The 18,263-nt window shown below is 41.1% G+C and overlaps 1 protein-coding gene across 1 annotated transcript in view; it reads right to left on the bottom strand.

Moving 5' to 3' along the window:
- RIPK3 (receptor interacting serine/threonine kinase 3) overlaps positions 1-18,263 on the bottom strand; it is a 94,735-nt gene that overhangs the window by 40,974 nt on the left and 35,498 nt on the right. The window contains exons 5-6 of the mRNA XM_082244632.1: positions 14,420-14,547; positions 3,552-3,601 (exon numbers count right to left, since the gene is read on the bottom strand). Coding sequence (XP_082100758.1) covers positions 3,552-3,601; positions 14,420-14,547 — 178 coding nt within the window. The remainder of the gene's footprint in view (positions 1-3,551; positions 3,602-14,419; positions 14,548-18,263) is intronic.

Raw genomic sequence — 18,263 nt, 5'->3', positions numbered from 1 at the left:
TCCGTTTTTTTCCGTTTCTCATTTAAATGCACAGATATTGTGTGGTCTATTGGATTACTCTGACTATTAATGTTTTTTGTAATGTTTTTTGCACTTTTTTTTGCACCGTTTTTATCATCGATCTTCTTTGGCGTGTTATATACATTGCTTATAGGATTCAAATATGAACTATTTTGTGTGTGTGTATTAGTTTTTTTTTTTGTATTATCATTGCACTTGTTACTTTAGAGTGTTTAGTTGAAAGCGCTTCACTATTATTTTATTAATTCTCAGTTGACAATTTAGTGAATATTGTTCCAAAGTACTTCAAATTTTTATTTGCCTTTAAGAGCCCATTCACACTAGGGCGACTTATGAGGCGACTTGTGTCGCCCCAGGTCGCTTGACATAACAAAAGCCATGTTAATCAATGAGTGCCATCTTAATTGGCACTACTGAAGTCGCTCCGACTTCAGAAAAGGGTCCTGTACTACTTTGAGGCGACCTGTGATCCGACTTGTCCCATATACTTCAATGGGAGTCGCCTCCTTATCTTAATTGAAGCGACATGTGATCCGACTTTCCATAAAAATGGTATTGAACAAGAAAAAAAGAGCATTTTTCTTATAATTTTTATTAGAACATTAATACGGGTCTAAAAAGTGTACCTGTGAAGTTTCAGCTCTGTAGCATGTCCAGAACCCCCAAAAAATTATCATTTTTCTTATAATTTTTATTAGAACATTAATACGGCTTCTCTCCACCTGGCTTTTTTTCTTGCAGGAATTTATCGGGCATTTTTTGAGGCAGGCATGACTTTTTTTTGGATTTAGTGTCTGGGGGGTCTAAAAAGTGTACCTGTGAAGTTTCAGCTCTGTAGCATGTTCAGAACCCCAAACAAATTTGCATTTTTCTTATAATTTTTATTAGAACATTAATACGGCTTCTCTCCACCTGGCTTTTTTTCTTGCAGGCATTTATCGGGCATTTTTTGAGGCAGGCATGACTTTTTTTGGATTTGGTGTCTGGGGGGTCTAAAAAGTGTCCCTGTGAAGTTTCAGCTCTGTAGCATGTCCAGAACCAGAAAAAAAAGCATTTTTCTTATAATTATTAATACAGAAGTGTGGGTTCAGTGGGTTCATTGGGGGTTCTAGACATGCTACAGAGCTGAAACTTCACAGGAACACTTTTTGGACCCCCCAGACACTAAATCCAAAAAAAGTCATGCCTGCCTCAAAAAATGCCCGATAAATGCCTGCAAGAAAAAAAGCCAGGTGGAGAGAAGCCGTATTAATGTTCTAATAAAAATTATAAGAAAAATGCTAATTTTTGTTGGGGTTCTGGACATGCTACAGAGCTGAAACTTCACAGGTACATTTTTTAGACCCCCCCAGACACTAAATCCAAAAAAAGTCATGCCTGCCTCAAAAAATGCCCGATAAATGCCTGCAAGAAAAAAAGCCAGGTGGAGAGAAGCCGTATTAATGTTCTAATAAAAATTATAAGAAAAATGCTAATTTTTTGGGGGTTCTGGACATGCTACAGAGCTGAAACTTCACAGGTACACTTTTTGGACCCCCCAGACACTAAATACAAAAAAAGTCATGCCTGCCTCTAAAAATGCCAGATAAATGCCTGCAAGAAAAAAGGCAAGGTGTACAGAATCCGCCACACTGCTGTATTAATAATTATAAGAAAAATGCTAATTTTTTTGGGGTTCTGGACATGCTACAGAGCTGAAACTTCACGGGTACACTTTTTAGACCCCCCCAGACACTAAAGACATGCCTGCCTCCAAAGACGCCCAAAAAATGCCCGATAAATGCTAGCAAAAAAAAAAAAAAAGGAAAGGGAAATTAGGTCACAACACATCATATTCTGATTGGCCAAATACAAAGTCCTACAAAGTCGTCTCGCGTAAGTCGCACTGAAGTCGCGCTTAAGTCGCGCCAAAGTCGCGCTAAGTCGCGCCAAAGTCGCGCTAAAAGTCGCGCTAGAAGTCGCCCCTTATGAGGCGACTTTAGTGGTCGTGGCAGTGTGAACCGGCTCTTACATTCGATTTTTTAACTGATGTACCAAACAAAAACGACATTCATTGTTAGAAATTCATTAAAGAAAAAAATTTCCCATCACTATCACTGTGGTCAAAAATGAATGTCAATTTGACCTAATTAACAATTGGAAAATCAAATTTTGAACGATGTTCTACTAGTGTATGGTCAGCTTTAGGGACTGGCCTTAAAGCATTGTCTGTCTGTAACTACTGCAGTAGGCACTAATCTTCTTTTTGAAGTTTCTTAGATGCCTAAGATAGAAAATACAGTATCTACATACAGTATAAGAGTGAGGGCTGCAGTGGAAACTTTTTGTAGTTCAGTTGACACCCATATTAACTTTCAAGGAACTTATCCTAGTGGGAATTAAGGTGTCAGAACCAGGCTAACCCAGTCATTTTTTGTTAATTTTCTTTGCTTGCTATACCCAAGCTCTGTTGGAATGACTTTATTTGTAGGCTATATGGGCAATATAATTTCCCCAGAATGTTTGAGTATTCCCCAACACTGTTTGATAGCCATACAAGACCCTCATACAAGTTCAAATGGATACTCTCAGTCTGGGACAGTGACAGTATTGTTTGGAACTTCACCTATAGAGGAACCCTTTTCTACATCCTCCCTTGTTCAGTTATGCCTTGCTTATAGCTGCTGAATATAGGTAAATTGCATACTGAACATATACAGTATAACTGCACAAGACAGTATTTGTAAAACTGCAACAAAATACAAGCAAAGCTTGACAGACTATTCCAAATGATTTTTGTTGTTAAAAGTATTTGGTCTTGTAAGTGGTAGAACAAAAGTTTGCCTGCTGACACTATACTTGTCTTTCCCCCTAGGCTTTTCCACTTTGGTAGCCAAAAGTTGTCCCATATTTAAGATATTAGGCAACATTTCGAAAATACACTGAACCTGTGGCATGATTTACTAATGTGTTGGGGTTATAGTAAGAGGCTGCCACGCTAACACATGTATTTGAGGAAAAGAGAAACAATTGCTACCACCGATACCTTTTAGGGCCAGTTCACACCTGAATCAAACAGGAGCACAGTCCATGTTCCTGTGAAATTCCTGTACGACTCATTTGAATGGGCTAAAATCGCACTGGATCGCACAAAAAGTAGAGCATGCATTACTTTTGAAAAACATACTGCATCAAATTGCATGGTGCTGCTGTACCATGCCATCCGATGCAGGCAAACACATTGCATTTGCAATCTGTGGTTGAGGTGCAGTTAGGAATATTTTGACACCTGCAGTGGATCGCAGTGTGCTTTGAACTCTGGTGTAAAAAAGCCTTTAATAGTTGTTGAAAGTTTGTCTGACTCTGTAGATGACTTTATTCATAGATGACTTCTGTATCTTACACTTCATAAAACAGCTATTATACAGCTGAATGTGAGATAGAATATAGCCCTCTGCTCTTGTAGTGGAATCTATGCTAAAAATCAAACATTTTGGCATGGCAGACCAGAAGACATAAAGCAGTGCCAGTGTGCATGTGCTATATCTTACCCAGATAAGGGTGATCGCCTCTAAGTACCACAGCTGATAAGATGGCAAAACTAAAAGAAAGAAATACGTCATTAATATAAGGTCATGTCAAATGCAAGTAAACATTTTTATTTTATATATTTATAATCCTTTTTTTTTTATTTGTAATTTTTTGGTAAGGAAGCTGCATACATACATGAGCATCTCATAAAATTAGAATATCATCAAAAAGTGAATTTATCTCAGTAGTTCAATTCAAAAAGTGAAAAGTATATTTTATATAGATGTATTACACACAGAGTGATATATTTTGAGCATTTTTTTTCTTTTAAATTTGATAATTATGGCTTACAGCTAGTGAAAACCCAAAATTCAGTATCTCAGAAAATTAGAACATTACATAATCCCAAAAAAAAAAAGGATTTTTAATACAGAAATGTTGGCTGACTGAAAAGTATGTCCATATACAGTATAGTATGCACACAACACTTGGTCGGGGCTCCTTTTTCATAAATTACTGCATTAACCACTTTAGCCTCGGAGGATTTTCCTGCTTAACGTCCAGGCCACTTTTTGCAACTTGGCACTGCGCGACCTTAACTGACAATTGCGCGGTCATGCAACGCTGTACCCAAACGAAATTTGCGTCCTTTTTTTTCCCCACAAACAGAGCTTTCTCCTCTGCGCTTTTCATGTTTTGCGATATTAATAGAAAAATTGACAGTTAAAAAATATCCAATATATTAAATTTTTGTCATATATTTAGGCCAAAATGTATTTAGCTACATGTCTTTGACAAAAAAATTCTCAATGAGCCCACAGATTCTCTATGGGGTTTAGGTACAGGCGAGTTTGCTGGCCAATCAAGCACAGTGATACCATGATCATTAAATCAGGTATTGGTACTTTTGGCCGTGTGGGCAGGTGCCAAGTCCTACTGGAAAATAATATCAGCATCTGCATAAAGCTGGTCAGCACAGCAGAGGGAACCATGAAGTGCACTAAAATTTCCTGGTAAAGGGCTGCCCTGACTTTGGACTTTATAAAACACAGTGGACCAACACCAGCAGATGACATGGCTCCCCAAATCATCGCAGGCTGTGGCAAATTTTGCATTTCATTTGGAAATCAAGGTCCCAGAGTCCGGAGGAAGAGTGGATAGGCAGAAAATTTAAGTTGCATGAGGTCCAGTGTAAAGTTTCCACTGTCCGTGATGATTTAGGGAGTCATGTCATCTTCTGGTGTTGGTCCACTGTGTTTTATCAAGTCCAAAGTCAGCACAGCCCTCTACCAGGAAATTCTAGAGCACTTCATGCTTCCCTTCGCTGACCAGCTTTATGGAGATGCTGATTTAATTTTCCAGCAGGACATGGCACCTGCCCACACTGCCAAAAGTACAAATACCGTGTTTAATGATCATGGTCTCACTGTGCCTGATTGGCCAGCAAGTTTGCCTGACCTAAACTCCATAGAGAATCTGTGGGATATTGTCACGAGGAAGATGAGTGACACCAGACAAAACATTGCAGACGAGCTAAAGGCTGCTATCAAAGCAACCTGGGCTTCCATAACACCTCAACAGTGCCACAGGCTGATTGCCTCCATGCCACACCGCATTGATGCAGTAATTCATGCAAAAGGAGCCCCAACCAAGTATTGAGTGCATACTATACTGTACATGGACATACTTTTCAGTAAACCAACATTTCTGTATTAAAAAAAGTTTTTACTAGCTGTAGGCCATAATCATCAAAATTAAAAGAAAGAAATGCTTGAAATATATCACTCACTCAGTGTGTAACGCATCTATATAAAATATATGAGTTTCACTTTTTAAATTGAATTACTGAAATCAATAAATTTTTTGATAATATTTAAATTTTATGAGATATATTTGTCACTACTTTTATGCAACACGTGGTTTGCAGAAAACAGAATATTACAGAACTTCAGAACATTTTCTACAATAGCAAATGTGTTAGGGTTTCAAAAAATGCATGATTAATACATTTATGTCAGATTTTGAACTGGGCAGGGCTATTAGTGTGTTATTTATAATTTCATTGATATTTCAATCCAAACACCCAATAAAATTGGTTGTCTGTTTCTATTTTGCTTTTATATCTTTTGTTAAAAATATAAAACCTTTTACCTGGTACACCTTGCACTAATCTTTTTTGCAAAAACTGCACGAGAAAAGACATTATAAACGTTTGCAAACTGCCATTCCTGGAGACCAGGCAGAATTTAAAGTGATTGTAAAGCTACATTTACTTTAATTTAAATAACAAACATGTTATACCTACCTGCTCTGTGCACTAGTATTGCACAGAGCGGTCCCAAACAACCCCTTCCATGGTCCCCTGCCAGTGCTGTCCACTCCTCCTTTTGCTACTCGAAGCTGCTTGCTATTGGGGAACTCATGCAGGCTTGCTCCCGACTCAGGCTGTGTGCATCCATAGACATAAAAACCACACATTGGCCCGCCCCAATCCCCTCCTCACAGGATTTGACTGACAGCAGCAGGAGTCAATGGCTCCCGCTGCTCTCAGTAAAGCCCGTAAATGCAGGATTAGAGCAGAATGGGGATGCCAGCAAAGACAGCGATGGATCAGGAGTGATGTCAGGTAAGTGTTTTAGGGGGGGAAGCACAGACAGTGGAAGGTTTTCTTTTACCCAAAAAAACTTTTGCCTTTAGAACCACTTTAACCACTTCCCCCAAATGGACAAACCCGTACGTTGTTGGGGTTCAGTGCTAAAACCGGGATGATATCGGTTGCATTTTTTGATTTTTTGCAGCCAGTGATTCTCTTTTTGGCAGAAGTGAACTGAGTAGCTAATTAGGGGGTCGTGGCTAATTAGGGGGTCCCACCCCCCTCCTGGGCTCTCCGGTCCTATCGTGGAGGCCGAGAGCTGCATAGATATTGGAAAGAGGTCACTGCCACCATTGCCAATGTCTATCAGTTACATATACCTGAGGATCCAAAAATCTGTGTGCTGGTAATCCTGAGTGACCTACAGATAGAGGATGCACCCAGGAAGGCCATAGCGAGAGCATTGTATCAAGCCCGGAAGGTAATACTTCACCATTGGATCTCTGCCGACTCCCCTACCTTGAAGGAATGGTTAGTTCAAATGCGGCATACGTTCTGATTTGAAAAATATATTTTGCAGCACAGAGGCTGCTATGATAAATTCAACAAACAATGGGCACCTTGGTTAGACACACCTGGCCCAGCACCAGTGGACTTGACTATGGACCGGTAGAGGGTAATTACAAATTGGTTTTAGAGGTTACCCTTGGGTAATGGGGTGTGGGGTTATGGGCATATTCATGCAAGTCGTGTATCTGGTAATGGTTATGATTTATTATGTTTCTATGTAATACTTTTATGCTTTTAAATCTGTATGTTGTATTGTATTTTGACTGAGCTGGAGACTGTACTACTGGCACGATTTTTAAATTGTTCATTCAATAAAATTTTATTTGAGGAAAAAAAAAAAACAGGAGTAAAAAAGCAGTTTTGTTAAGCATGTTTCATGAGTTACATATATTTTGAAGCACAGAATAAAAAAGAACATCAATCAAAATTAGAGAACACTTTCAGATACCTCCCAGTTATTGGTGTTAATATGGCACCTTGTGCTAATTCCATACTTTTTCTGACGAACCCTATTTAACTGGCAGCCTAACTTTCCTGTTTTCACTGACTTTGCAAGATGGTGAGTTGTTCTAAAGTGACTAAAACCATCCAGCAGCAGGTTGTCCAGATGAAGGCCAAAGGGATGACCCTTTCAGCCATAGCAAGAGAAGTTTGTCATTCCAAATCTGTGATTTCCAGAATATTGCATCTATACAATATCACAAACTCATTCAAGTCCCCCAAGAAGGCTGGTAGTCCACAAAAGACAAATGCAAGAGAAGACAGGATAATGCAGAGAATCTCAATGGACAATCAGGTTCAACACTGCAGATGCAATTGCTCGCCAGTTCAGCGCTGAACAGAGTAAGGATCTGTCCCGTCATACAGTGTCTCACCATATTAAAAGAATTTTGACTGAAAGCCCATTCTGCAGTGACCAAACCTCTCATTAGCAGAAAGAATCAAAAGGCTAGACTAACCTTTGCTGAGGACAGAGAAGAACTGGTCACTTTATTGATGAAAGCAAGTTTAATTTATTTGAGTCATATTGTAACACTGAGAGATAAGACCTTTAGCATGTGCTGCTGAGGAAATCAATGTGAAAATAGGGGTTGGCGATAAAAGCCACTGCGTTTCATTACCCTGAGCTCTAATCGCGTGTTGCAGTTGAATGTAGTAAAATTGCATTTAGGAGAGGAGATTAAATCACTCCTGGAGGGTTGGAGAGGGAGGAAGGCTTCCATTGTAAAAGATATGTTTCAAATGAGTCATACCTTAAGCTTTCCATCTAAGACCCTGCTGCAATTTGCACAGTTCCCCATATGATTTATTTCCCCAGATCGGGTGGTAGGCTGTAAATCCTGCGACCCCCTGCAGCAGTTTAGCTTTTCATGTAAAAGGTTGTAAGTGGGAAAAGTTTTATGTAGTTTTATGAACAGTCTGGCTTCTAAGTCATTAGGGATGGCATTGGCTCCAGTAAAACTTAGCATAATACAGGTAGCTGATGATAATGGGCCATGGGAGCTACCAGGAGGAACTGAAAACTGGCCGGTAAGATGTTGTAGCTGGGCTGCAATGTAATACAGCCAGGGATTGGAGAGTGCCAGGCCAGCCTTGTCCTTGGGATTTTGAAGTTGTTCCAGTCTAATACGGAGGGGGGGGGGGCATTATTTCATATTATGAATCTGAAGATAGAGTGAACTATTCTGAAGGTTTTTAGGGGAACTACCACTGGTGAGTTGTGCAGGGGATACAGCAGCTGGGGCATCAAGATCATCTTAATCAGATTGATCCTGCCCACTACCGACAGACGCAACTTACTCCAGGTGTTCACCTATCTCTAAACCTGAACAGTAGAGGATTATATTAAGGTTTAGGGTGGCAATAGTCCAATATGTTTGAGGTAACATGAATCCCCAGATATATAAATGATGAGATGGTGGAAATAAACTGCCTGCCCCGATCCGCCATCCAATAACAATAAAGCTGATTTCGTCACATTAATGGGTAGGCCCGAAAAGCAGCCAAACTGTGAAATTGTGTACATGACTGCTTCTAGGGAGGAATCCGTGTCTCCCAAAAAGAACAGCATGCCATCTGCGTACAACATGAGTTTCTCATGTAGTTTGCCATATCTAAATCCAGTGATCGAGGTATTGGCACGGATCAGGGCAGCCAGCGGTTCAGAGGGGGCACCCCTGCCTAGTCCCGTGTCCCAACATGAAAGCAGGGCAGACCCTATCAGCGCACCTGATAGCAGCCTTAGGGGCATGATACAGGAGTTAGACCCATTTAACCAATCTCATCAAATTTACCAAATTTGGCCAATACTGACCACAGATATTGCCACTCTATTCTATTGAACGCTTTATTGGCATCCAGGGACAATAGCGCACGCTGGCCCACATTATCTGCAGGTGTCTGCATATTGAGGAGTAGCCTTCGTAGGTTCAGGACAGTGGATTTATGGGGCAAAAACCCGCTTGGTCAGCATGTATAATGGACAGAATAACCTCATTGAGATTCATGGCAAGTACCTTGGCAAGAATTTTAACAACGCTCTGCAGCAAAGATATCGGCATATAAGACCCTGGATCCAGTGGGTCTTTACCCAGCTTTAAGAGCAGAACGATGTTAACTCTTGACATAGATTCAGGTAAACGTTGGGTTTCATATGCAGTATTAGTCTTGGCAAAATAGATTCCCCACACCTCATGTATACCTCTACCTGTATACCTCTACCAGGATACCGTCGCTCCCCAGGGGCCTTGGACGCACAGAATGAGGCAGCTGCTCTCTGCACCTCATCCAAGGTCAGTGGGGAGTCCAGTTTAGACTGCTGACCAATCGTCAGTGTGGGCAACTCGAAAGTATCTAGATACACAGCCAAGTTCTCCATGGAGTACTGACTCTGTGATTGGTGTAAACTAACATAGCATTGAGTTAGCTCCTTAGCGATAAGTTCAGGGCGGTTCACTATAGGACCATCAGAGTCACGTATGGCACCTATGGCGGGGGAGGACTGGTGAGACCTGGCTATTCTAGCGAGCAGACATCCAGTCTTCTCTCCCTCTTCAAAGAACGCCATTTTAGAAAAAAAAACATTTACGTTCAGTAGCAGAGGATTTCAACCGATCCAGAGAATCCTGGGCCGATATCCCCGCCTCCCTTGCGGAGTCAAGTAAGGTAGAAATATATTGTAGTTCTAACTGTCACACCTGGCCTTCAACCTGTAGCACAAACACAGAAGATGATTTTTTGATTGGGTTTGTTTCTGCTATAAAAATTCCCCTTAGTGTCCCTTGAAGGCCTCCCAGCACATCAGTTCCTCCCTAATACCACCCAGGTGGCAAAGAAACTCTGTATCTGAGCATCTATACACTCCTGAGAGGGAAGTAATTGTAGCCAAAAGGCGTTTAATTTCCATGGGGCTCTAGGAAGTGACGAGGGCAGTTGGGTCCTTATCCAAACCACTAAAGGAGAATGGTCAGACACTCCGCGTGGGAGATATTCCAAGAGAGACACCAAGGGGATACTAGAAGTGTTACCCAGGCAGAGGTCAATCCTGGATAGGGAGCCGTAGGATTTGGAGAAACAAGATAACTGTTTATCCAGAGAATATTTATATCGCCAATGATCAATCCAGCCCAGTTCTGAAATTAATTTACCCAAGGCCGTGGTTCTACACCCAAAAGGCAGGACCACAGGTGAATTCCTATCCAACAGTGGGTCTAGGTAGCAATTATAATCCCCAAGAAGTAACACCAGGATATTCAGTTTGTCAGCCAGCTAAGACAGTAACTCCCTTATCACCACTCCTGAAAAGGGAGGGGTATATATATATATATATATATATATATAAAAGCCAGCACAACAGTAATAGCATACAGTTCACATTGTAAAAAAATAAAATACCCATCAGAGTCCACCTTAGAGCTCAATTCCCGAAAGGCCAGGGCCCTGTGAATCAGGATACTAACCCCGTGTGATTAATTTGTATGTGTGGAATGATAGCTTTCCAGTAGCCATGAGTAGTTAAGGCATGAGTCCAAAGTAAGGTGAGTTTCTTGGAAACATATTATCGCTGGCTGGAATCGCTTTATACAGGAGGAGATCATGGTCCTCTTCAAAGGGTCATGAGCACCCCAGATGTTCCAGGACACTAAAGGAATGTCAGTCATGGTACAGCAACAGTAATATCATATGGGTATAGAAATTCCATCTGGGCATATTCAAATTTACCAGTCCAAATCAGGTCAGGAAGTGGAGTAGAATCACAGTAATAAGAAAACTTCCAGGCTGCCGCTTGGAAGTATGCCAACATTTCTGGAAATCCGACGTAGGGACAGGCATTGAGGTAGTAGCCACCAGACACAATCGGTAAATGGTACCAGATGTAGTTCTGTATCCAGCACTGGAAGTCACATAAACAAGTGTAGTGTTTAATTGAACTGACCCAACCATGGTCATCAGATCCATTTTCGTCAACAGGACGATTCAAAACATGTAACAAAGTGTAAAGGCAGAGAAGCAGCCACCCCTCATTACTTTACTCTGTAGAAAACTCTTTCGTAGATCTAGCTCACAATTTTAGGGCCAAAGAAACGGCCCTCCAAGTGAAAACAGCTGGAAATGTAGATATCTAAAAAGGATGGAAAAGAGGCAGCCACAGATAATCAAATGTGGCAAGTATTAGAGTAGGTTAGCCTTCATCCACGGCCTCTCGTTGATGTTGCAAGCTTTGCTCATTATGATCCAGCCATGAGGCTGCGTCAGGGGCAGATTCGAAGAAATTAGTTTAGCCTCTCGCAGTAACCCCTGAGGAAAGTGGTGGATTTACAACTTGGACAGCCTGATCCCCACGGGATTAAACACTGAAATGAATTTTCAAGTCTTTCTTCAACAATAATCTAAAAACCTGGAACAGCACCTCCCCAGTCCATCCAAATAAATGACTACCCATCCATTGATACCAATTCTGTATAACCCTGACCTTTATTTTGAACCAAAGGGCTATAAATCCCCTCTCCCCCTTCTTCTCAGTCTTCCATCCCTGTTGGCTAGTCACAGGACCATGGCCTATCCCACCCACAATATCCACTCATCTAAAACCACAGCACATACTGACATACTGACAACATCTACATGATTACTACAGACGGGCTGTAAATGTATAGACATAATACTATTACAGTAAAACACTCAGTTCACCTAAGTCGTCCCGTTATATGTTGTCAGTATGCACAGATAATGCCATAAACTCTATGTATGAACTGCATTCCTGGAGCCCCATTTAGATCCTTGCACTACATGATGATTATCTAAACTCTCCCCTGAAAGGAATACCACAGAAATCCAGAAAATCCCATAAATTACACATAACTAATTGAATCACCCATAAAGGGAAAAAGGGACACGCCCCCTCTACGCCCCCAAACGAGGGTTCATATATATATACACACCCTGCAGTCGCTAAACATACAGATAAACTTTATCTGTACATAATGACATAACACTAAGCCATATACGATCGATCAAGTTGACCCTTCGATCACTCATATAGCTACATATATAAAGGAAAAAATCTCTCTAAATGGGACTCCACCTATATTAAACCCAATGAGATAACACTACTTGCAGTAACAGTAAATGTATATCTGATATAGTTATTGCCTTATACCAAAGGATAATCCTATGTTAATGTATATACTCAATAGAGATAGAAGGCTCTGTGACTGTAATGAACCCATACTCTAACCCACGAATTTTCAGATTTATACACCTTGAAAATAATATCGATGTTTTCTAGACCTAATACATGATCGATCTAAATCGGGCAATCAAAACCCCGCAATCTGATCCCAAATCATTTCCTCCAATAATGCCCTTGCAGCAACCGGTGTGAAGAATCGACACCCAGAAACTCCCTTATCACAATCAATCCCAAGTCAGTACAGCTGAGAAGACCTATATAAAAGGGATCAGCCGACTGACTCAACCACGTCCAGACGAAGCTAAGCAACAGGAAGCGAACCGCGTCGACGTCACAGCCCGGCGGCACATCCCCTCATCACTCCTAACAGGCAACGGATCGCCCGGGAGAGCGGAAGCCGAAGGCACCACACACGGAGACCGGCAGCGGAAGGACACGAGCAGTCGCTCCACGGACCATCTACGAGGTACTGGGTACTCCCTAAGCAGGGGTGAAGAAACGGCCGAAGAGCCGTCAGAGCAAGCGAGACACTTTTAAACCGCACTGAACCTCCATATTTTACATGCGGCCAGCGGGAATCGGAAGTATACACCCGACCGTTTCTGGCTCTGCACAAGTAACCTGCATTACCCCATACCCCCATATAATAACACTAGCTACAAGGCTATAACCTAGAGCGACACTTTGTCAATAATAGGGGTGAAGAAACGGTAACCCACCGTCAGTGATCAAGGCACTTACTGTCAGATCTCTGCCTAGTCCCCGTCAAAGAACCATATCTGCCCATGATTGATGCATTATCACACGGCAGCAACTTTAAACAGATACTGTCTCCCCCAAAGCTGCCTCTCAGACTGAGACACCCCCAGCCCTCTCCCCACAAAACCATAGCTAAACCAACAGCACCAAATTGAGTGACCTCACTGGAGCCAACACTCAACATTAACTGTGCAATACAGCCATCAACTCCATTGGCGACTCACTGCCCCCCAAGGAGCCTCTTCAAGAACAATATTACTGCAATTGCAATTGATTGATTATATGACTATATAGATTCTTGATGTTATACCAGTTTGCCGGCCGTTTTTTTGTCACTGTCTGTTAAATGTTATGTATGTCTTGTTTCTTGTCTCAATACTGATTGTACCCACTGACATCTTACTTTGCACGGATGTTATTGCTACACCCCCCTATTTTTTCAAAATAAATGTCTATGTTCACCTAATTAAGAGCCCGCCATGTTATTGCTGACAAATAACCTTCCTTTTTTCTGTGACCTATACAGAACACTTTATTTATATGCTGTTTTGGGTTAAGCCAGCCAAACACACACAGACAACACGGGCACGCACATAGACTCCACTAACAATACTCCTAACAAACTACTTTATATGCCTATACTGGGCGGCAGGCTGGGGCGAAGTGGAGCCGATCAGTGATAGAGGAAAGGATCACCAGAGGGTTATCGCAGGAGCCTAGTGAGATGCATCCTAGTGAGGGGCGTGGCCTGCACATGCCTGTGCAGGCTACGCCCCCCAACTTCAGAAATTTTAGTTGTAATCTTTCTCCATGCTACAGGCAAAAAATCAAGTGTTCAAAAATTGTTCTCTAATTTTGATCTCCAGTGTGTATATATATATATATATATATATATATATATATATATATATATATACATATTTAATCTGTGTTTAACTTCATTCCTAGACTCCTGCTTTATACAGCCATTAAAGAGACACTGCGACTTTGCACCACTTTATACTTGCTGCTCTAGTAGTGATCTGAAACAAACATACAGCTAGGGAAATCAGAAAAGTCTGACTTTCCATCTGTACTTGTTCTAAACCAATAACCTATTCATTATGTAATGATAGGAGGATCAAGGTTTAAGGCCAGGATCCTTCACCTTTTATAAACAATTCAGAAATGTTAGCTCCCATACTTCTTTGCCCACAGATTAACATTGAAGTAAATAAAGGACAGATACTCTGCACGTTTGTTTTTTTAAATGAAAAAATAGGAACTTTGAGTACCTGTAAACATCAGAGGCCTCACTTGGTTTGTAGTCTTTTTGAAATGCTTCAGGAGGCATGTATTCTATAGTTCCCCCATCTGCTTCAACGGAGCTACTTATATATTTGGACAAACCAAAATCTGTAATCTGAAAGAAAAGATCTGTACAATGTTTGACCAGCGCTAGTGAAATGACAAGTACAAAAAGTGCATGCCTAGGGATGCATAACCGTATCACTGTTCAGTTTTTGTTGGGTGGTATGCAGAATAGTTTAGTCAATGGTTTGTTAGAAAAGGATATGGGGGCTGCAGGTTTCAAACAGAGCTAGATGGACTCTCTAACAGACAAGTGGGGTGGGAGAAAAAAACAGTGCCACCTGAGTGTAGATATAAAAGTAATTTATTACAAAAAATTACAATTTAAAAAACTCACACAGAGGAGATTGTGGGTCAACATAGTGGATGGTTCATCTGCATCTGAGGAAGGAGCACGCATGCTCCGAACGAGAGCACCCCCCTGCCACTACCGGATGTGATGCAAAGACACTGGAATGCCACCAGAGACACAGGAAGTGTCAGAATCAACCGGCACATCCCGGCCCAGCGGCTGCTTCAGTCCACTTACCCAACATCCCCACAGTGTTGCAGATGAACCATCCACTATGCTGACCCACAATCTCCTCTGTGTGAGTTTTTAAATTGCTTTTTTGTAATAAATTACTTTTAGATCTACACTGAGGTGACGCTGCTTTTTTCTCCCACCCCACTTGAAAGAAAAGAACTGAATCTTCAAGAACAATTGTTTTCATAGTTCATCAATTGTGAGTACAATCCTATAGTCACCATTACCCCAAGCTTAAAAATGGCTATTTGTGCCCATTTAAATTCAGCAAGAATCGACTATTGACTCTTTCAGCATTGGTTATGTGCTGTTAAAGCAGCCAACTGTTAAGAAAGCCCTTTATATAATATTGCCTATAGCATATTGTGTGCATATCTATTATGTCTCTGAAGGGAACAAACAAATCTCACTGAGTTAAATAGTTAAATGTATCTGATTATACCATAGTGAGTCATTTGCTTTACATTGCGCCTTGCTAAATTAGCCTGTCTTGATATTCCTGACTAATGCTGAAGGCAGAGCCTGAGGCAGGTTAGAACATCTGTAAAGCTTTTAATGCTGTCTGTGTCTTTGCTAAGGATTTATTTTCTTCATTTCTTCTTTCTGTCTGACGCCTGTCACCTGGACAGGAAGTAAGGAAATTTCTCTAGTGGAGACTCCGACAGAAATTAAAACGTAAAGGTGGATCCAAACCTTTACATCTGCAAATTGAGGGGCTCCAGAATTTCTATGCCAAAAGGTAGAAATATTTTTTTCCATTTTCTCCAGGACTGGTAAATCCCAGATTGGGTTCTGGAGCCCACAGACTTCAAAGAGACTTGGCAGGGCAGAAGCCTCTAACAATGGGTCTAGGTTTTACTGGGTACTAGCAGGCTGTCTGTAAAGGTGTGCATATCCTTTATAATCAAGGGTCTGAATGAATTCAGGACTTTACCAAGGAAACAGGAGATCTCCTGGCAAGAGGTCTGGGTTTTGAGCCAGTATAGGAGGGAGCTGCGAGAGAGAGATACAGAATTTGTACACGAGCACAGTGGTGCTGTAAATTGGTCTGCAGGAACAGACACCAGGCCAAAGCTTGAGGCCAGGACAGTGACACTGCAAGAAGAAGCTAGGAGGCTTAATGCAATTTTGCTTTTGTGTTTTGAAGTGTTGGAAACCCCTAAGAGGGTAACACTGTAAGTTACATGTGAACTTTTCCTTGAAATAAAAGTGGGCAACAAGCCCACAAACAGTATTTCCTGATTGGTCTGAATTGACTGGAAAGCACTACACCTTGAACGAAATCCCCAATATATACAGTCAGGTCCATAAATATTGGGACACTGACACAATTCTAATCTTTTTGGCTCTATACACCACCACAATGGATTTGAAATGAAACAAACAAGATGTGCTCTAACTGCAGACTTTCAGCTTTAATTTGAGGGTATTTACATCCAAATCAGGTGAAAGGTGTAGGAATTACAACAGTTTGTATATGTGCCTCCCACTTTTTAAGGGACCAAAAGTATTGGGACAGATTAACAATCATAAATCAAACTTTCACTTTTTAATACTTGGTTGCAAATCCCTTGCAATCAATTACAGCCTGAAGTCTGGAACGCATAGACATCACCAGACGCTGGGTTTCATCCCTGGTGATGCTCTGCCAGGCCTCTACTGCAACTGTCTTCAGTTCCTGCTTGTTCTTGGGGCATTTTCCCTTCAGTTTTGTCTTCAGCAAGTGAAATGCATGCTCAATCGGATTCAGGTCAGGTGATTGACTTGGCCATTGCATAACATTCCACTTCTTTCCCTTAAAAAACTCTTTGGTTGCTTTTGCAGTATGCTTCGGGTCATTGTCCATCTGCACTGTGAAGCGCCGTCCAATGAGTTCTGAAGCATTTGGCTGAATATGAGCAGATAATATTGCCCGAAACACTTCAGAATTCATCCTGCTGCTTTTGTCAGCAGTCACATCATCAATAAATACAAGAGATCCAGTTCCATTGGCAGCCATACATGCCCATGCCATGACACTACCACCACCATGCTTCACTGATGAGGTGGTATGCTTTGGATCATGAGCAGTTCCTTTCCTTCTCCATACTCTTCTCTTCCCATCACTCTGGTACAAGTTGATCTTGGTCTCATCTGTCCATAGGATGTTGTTCCAGAACTGTGAAGGCTTTTTGAGATGTTATTTGGCAAACTCTAATCTGGCCTTCTTGTTTTTGAGGCTCACCAATGGTTTACATCAAGTGGTGAACTCTCTGTATTCACTTTGGTGAAGTCTTCTCTTGATTGTTGACTTTGACACACATACACCTACCTCCTGGAGAGCGTTCTTGATCTGGCCAACTGTTGTGAAGGTTTTTTTCTTCACCAGGGAAAGAATTCTTCGGTCATCCACCACAGTTGTTTTCTGTGGTCTTCCGGGTCTTTTGGTGTTGCTGAGCTCACCGGTGTGTTCTTTCTTTTTAAGGATGTTCCAAACAGTTGATTTGGCCACACCTAATGTTTTTGCTATCTCTCTGATGGGTTTGTTTTGTTTTTTCAGCCTAATGATGGCTTGCTGCACTGATAGTGACAGCTCTTTGGATCTCATATTGAGAGTTGACAGCAACAGATTCCAAATGCAAACAGAACACTTGAAATGAACTCTGGACCTTTTATCTGCTCCTTGTAAATGGGATAATGAGGGAATAACACACACCTGGCTATGGAACAGCTGAGCAGCCAATTGTCCCATTACTTTTGGTCCCTTAAAAAGTGGAAGGCACATATACAAACTGTTGTAATTCCTACACCTTTCACCTGATTTGGATGTAAATACCCTCAAATTAAAGCTGTAAGTCTGCAGTTAAAGCACATCTTGTTTGTTTAATTTTGAATCCATTGTGGTGGTGTATAGAGCCAAAAAGATTAGAATTATGTCGATGTCCCAATATTTATGGACCTGACTGTGTGTATATATATATATATATATATATATATATATATATATATATATATATACAGTCAAAATAAAAATGAAGAGCATTGCAAAAAACAGTCCAATCTAATATCCTACAGTCCAGCATGTAGGCAATCTAAATGCAATGTTAAAAAACACAGAAGGATTTTTCATCCTCCTCTACTAATAGAAAATATCAGATTAAAGATTTAATTACGTGTAGTATACGGGGAGTTGTCTACATGCTGGAATGCAATTGCGGTCTCCAAAATGTTGGGAGGACATCAAGACCGCTAAGTGTTCACAT

The sequence above is a fragment of the Pelophylax lessonae genome (assembly GCF_965119305.1).
Source record: "Pelophylax lessonae genome assembly, chromosome: 1".
Lineage (NCBI taxonomy): Eukaryota > Metazoa > Chordata > Amphibia > Anura > Ranidae > Pelophylax > Pelophylax lessonae.
Note: the sequence above shows the minus strand (reverse complement) of the source record. Positions and strands in the feature narration are given on the sequence as shown.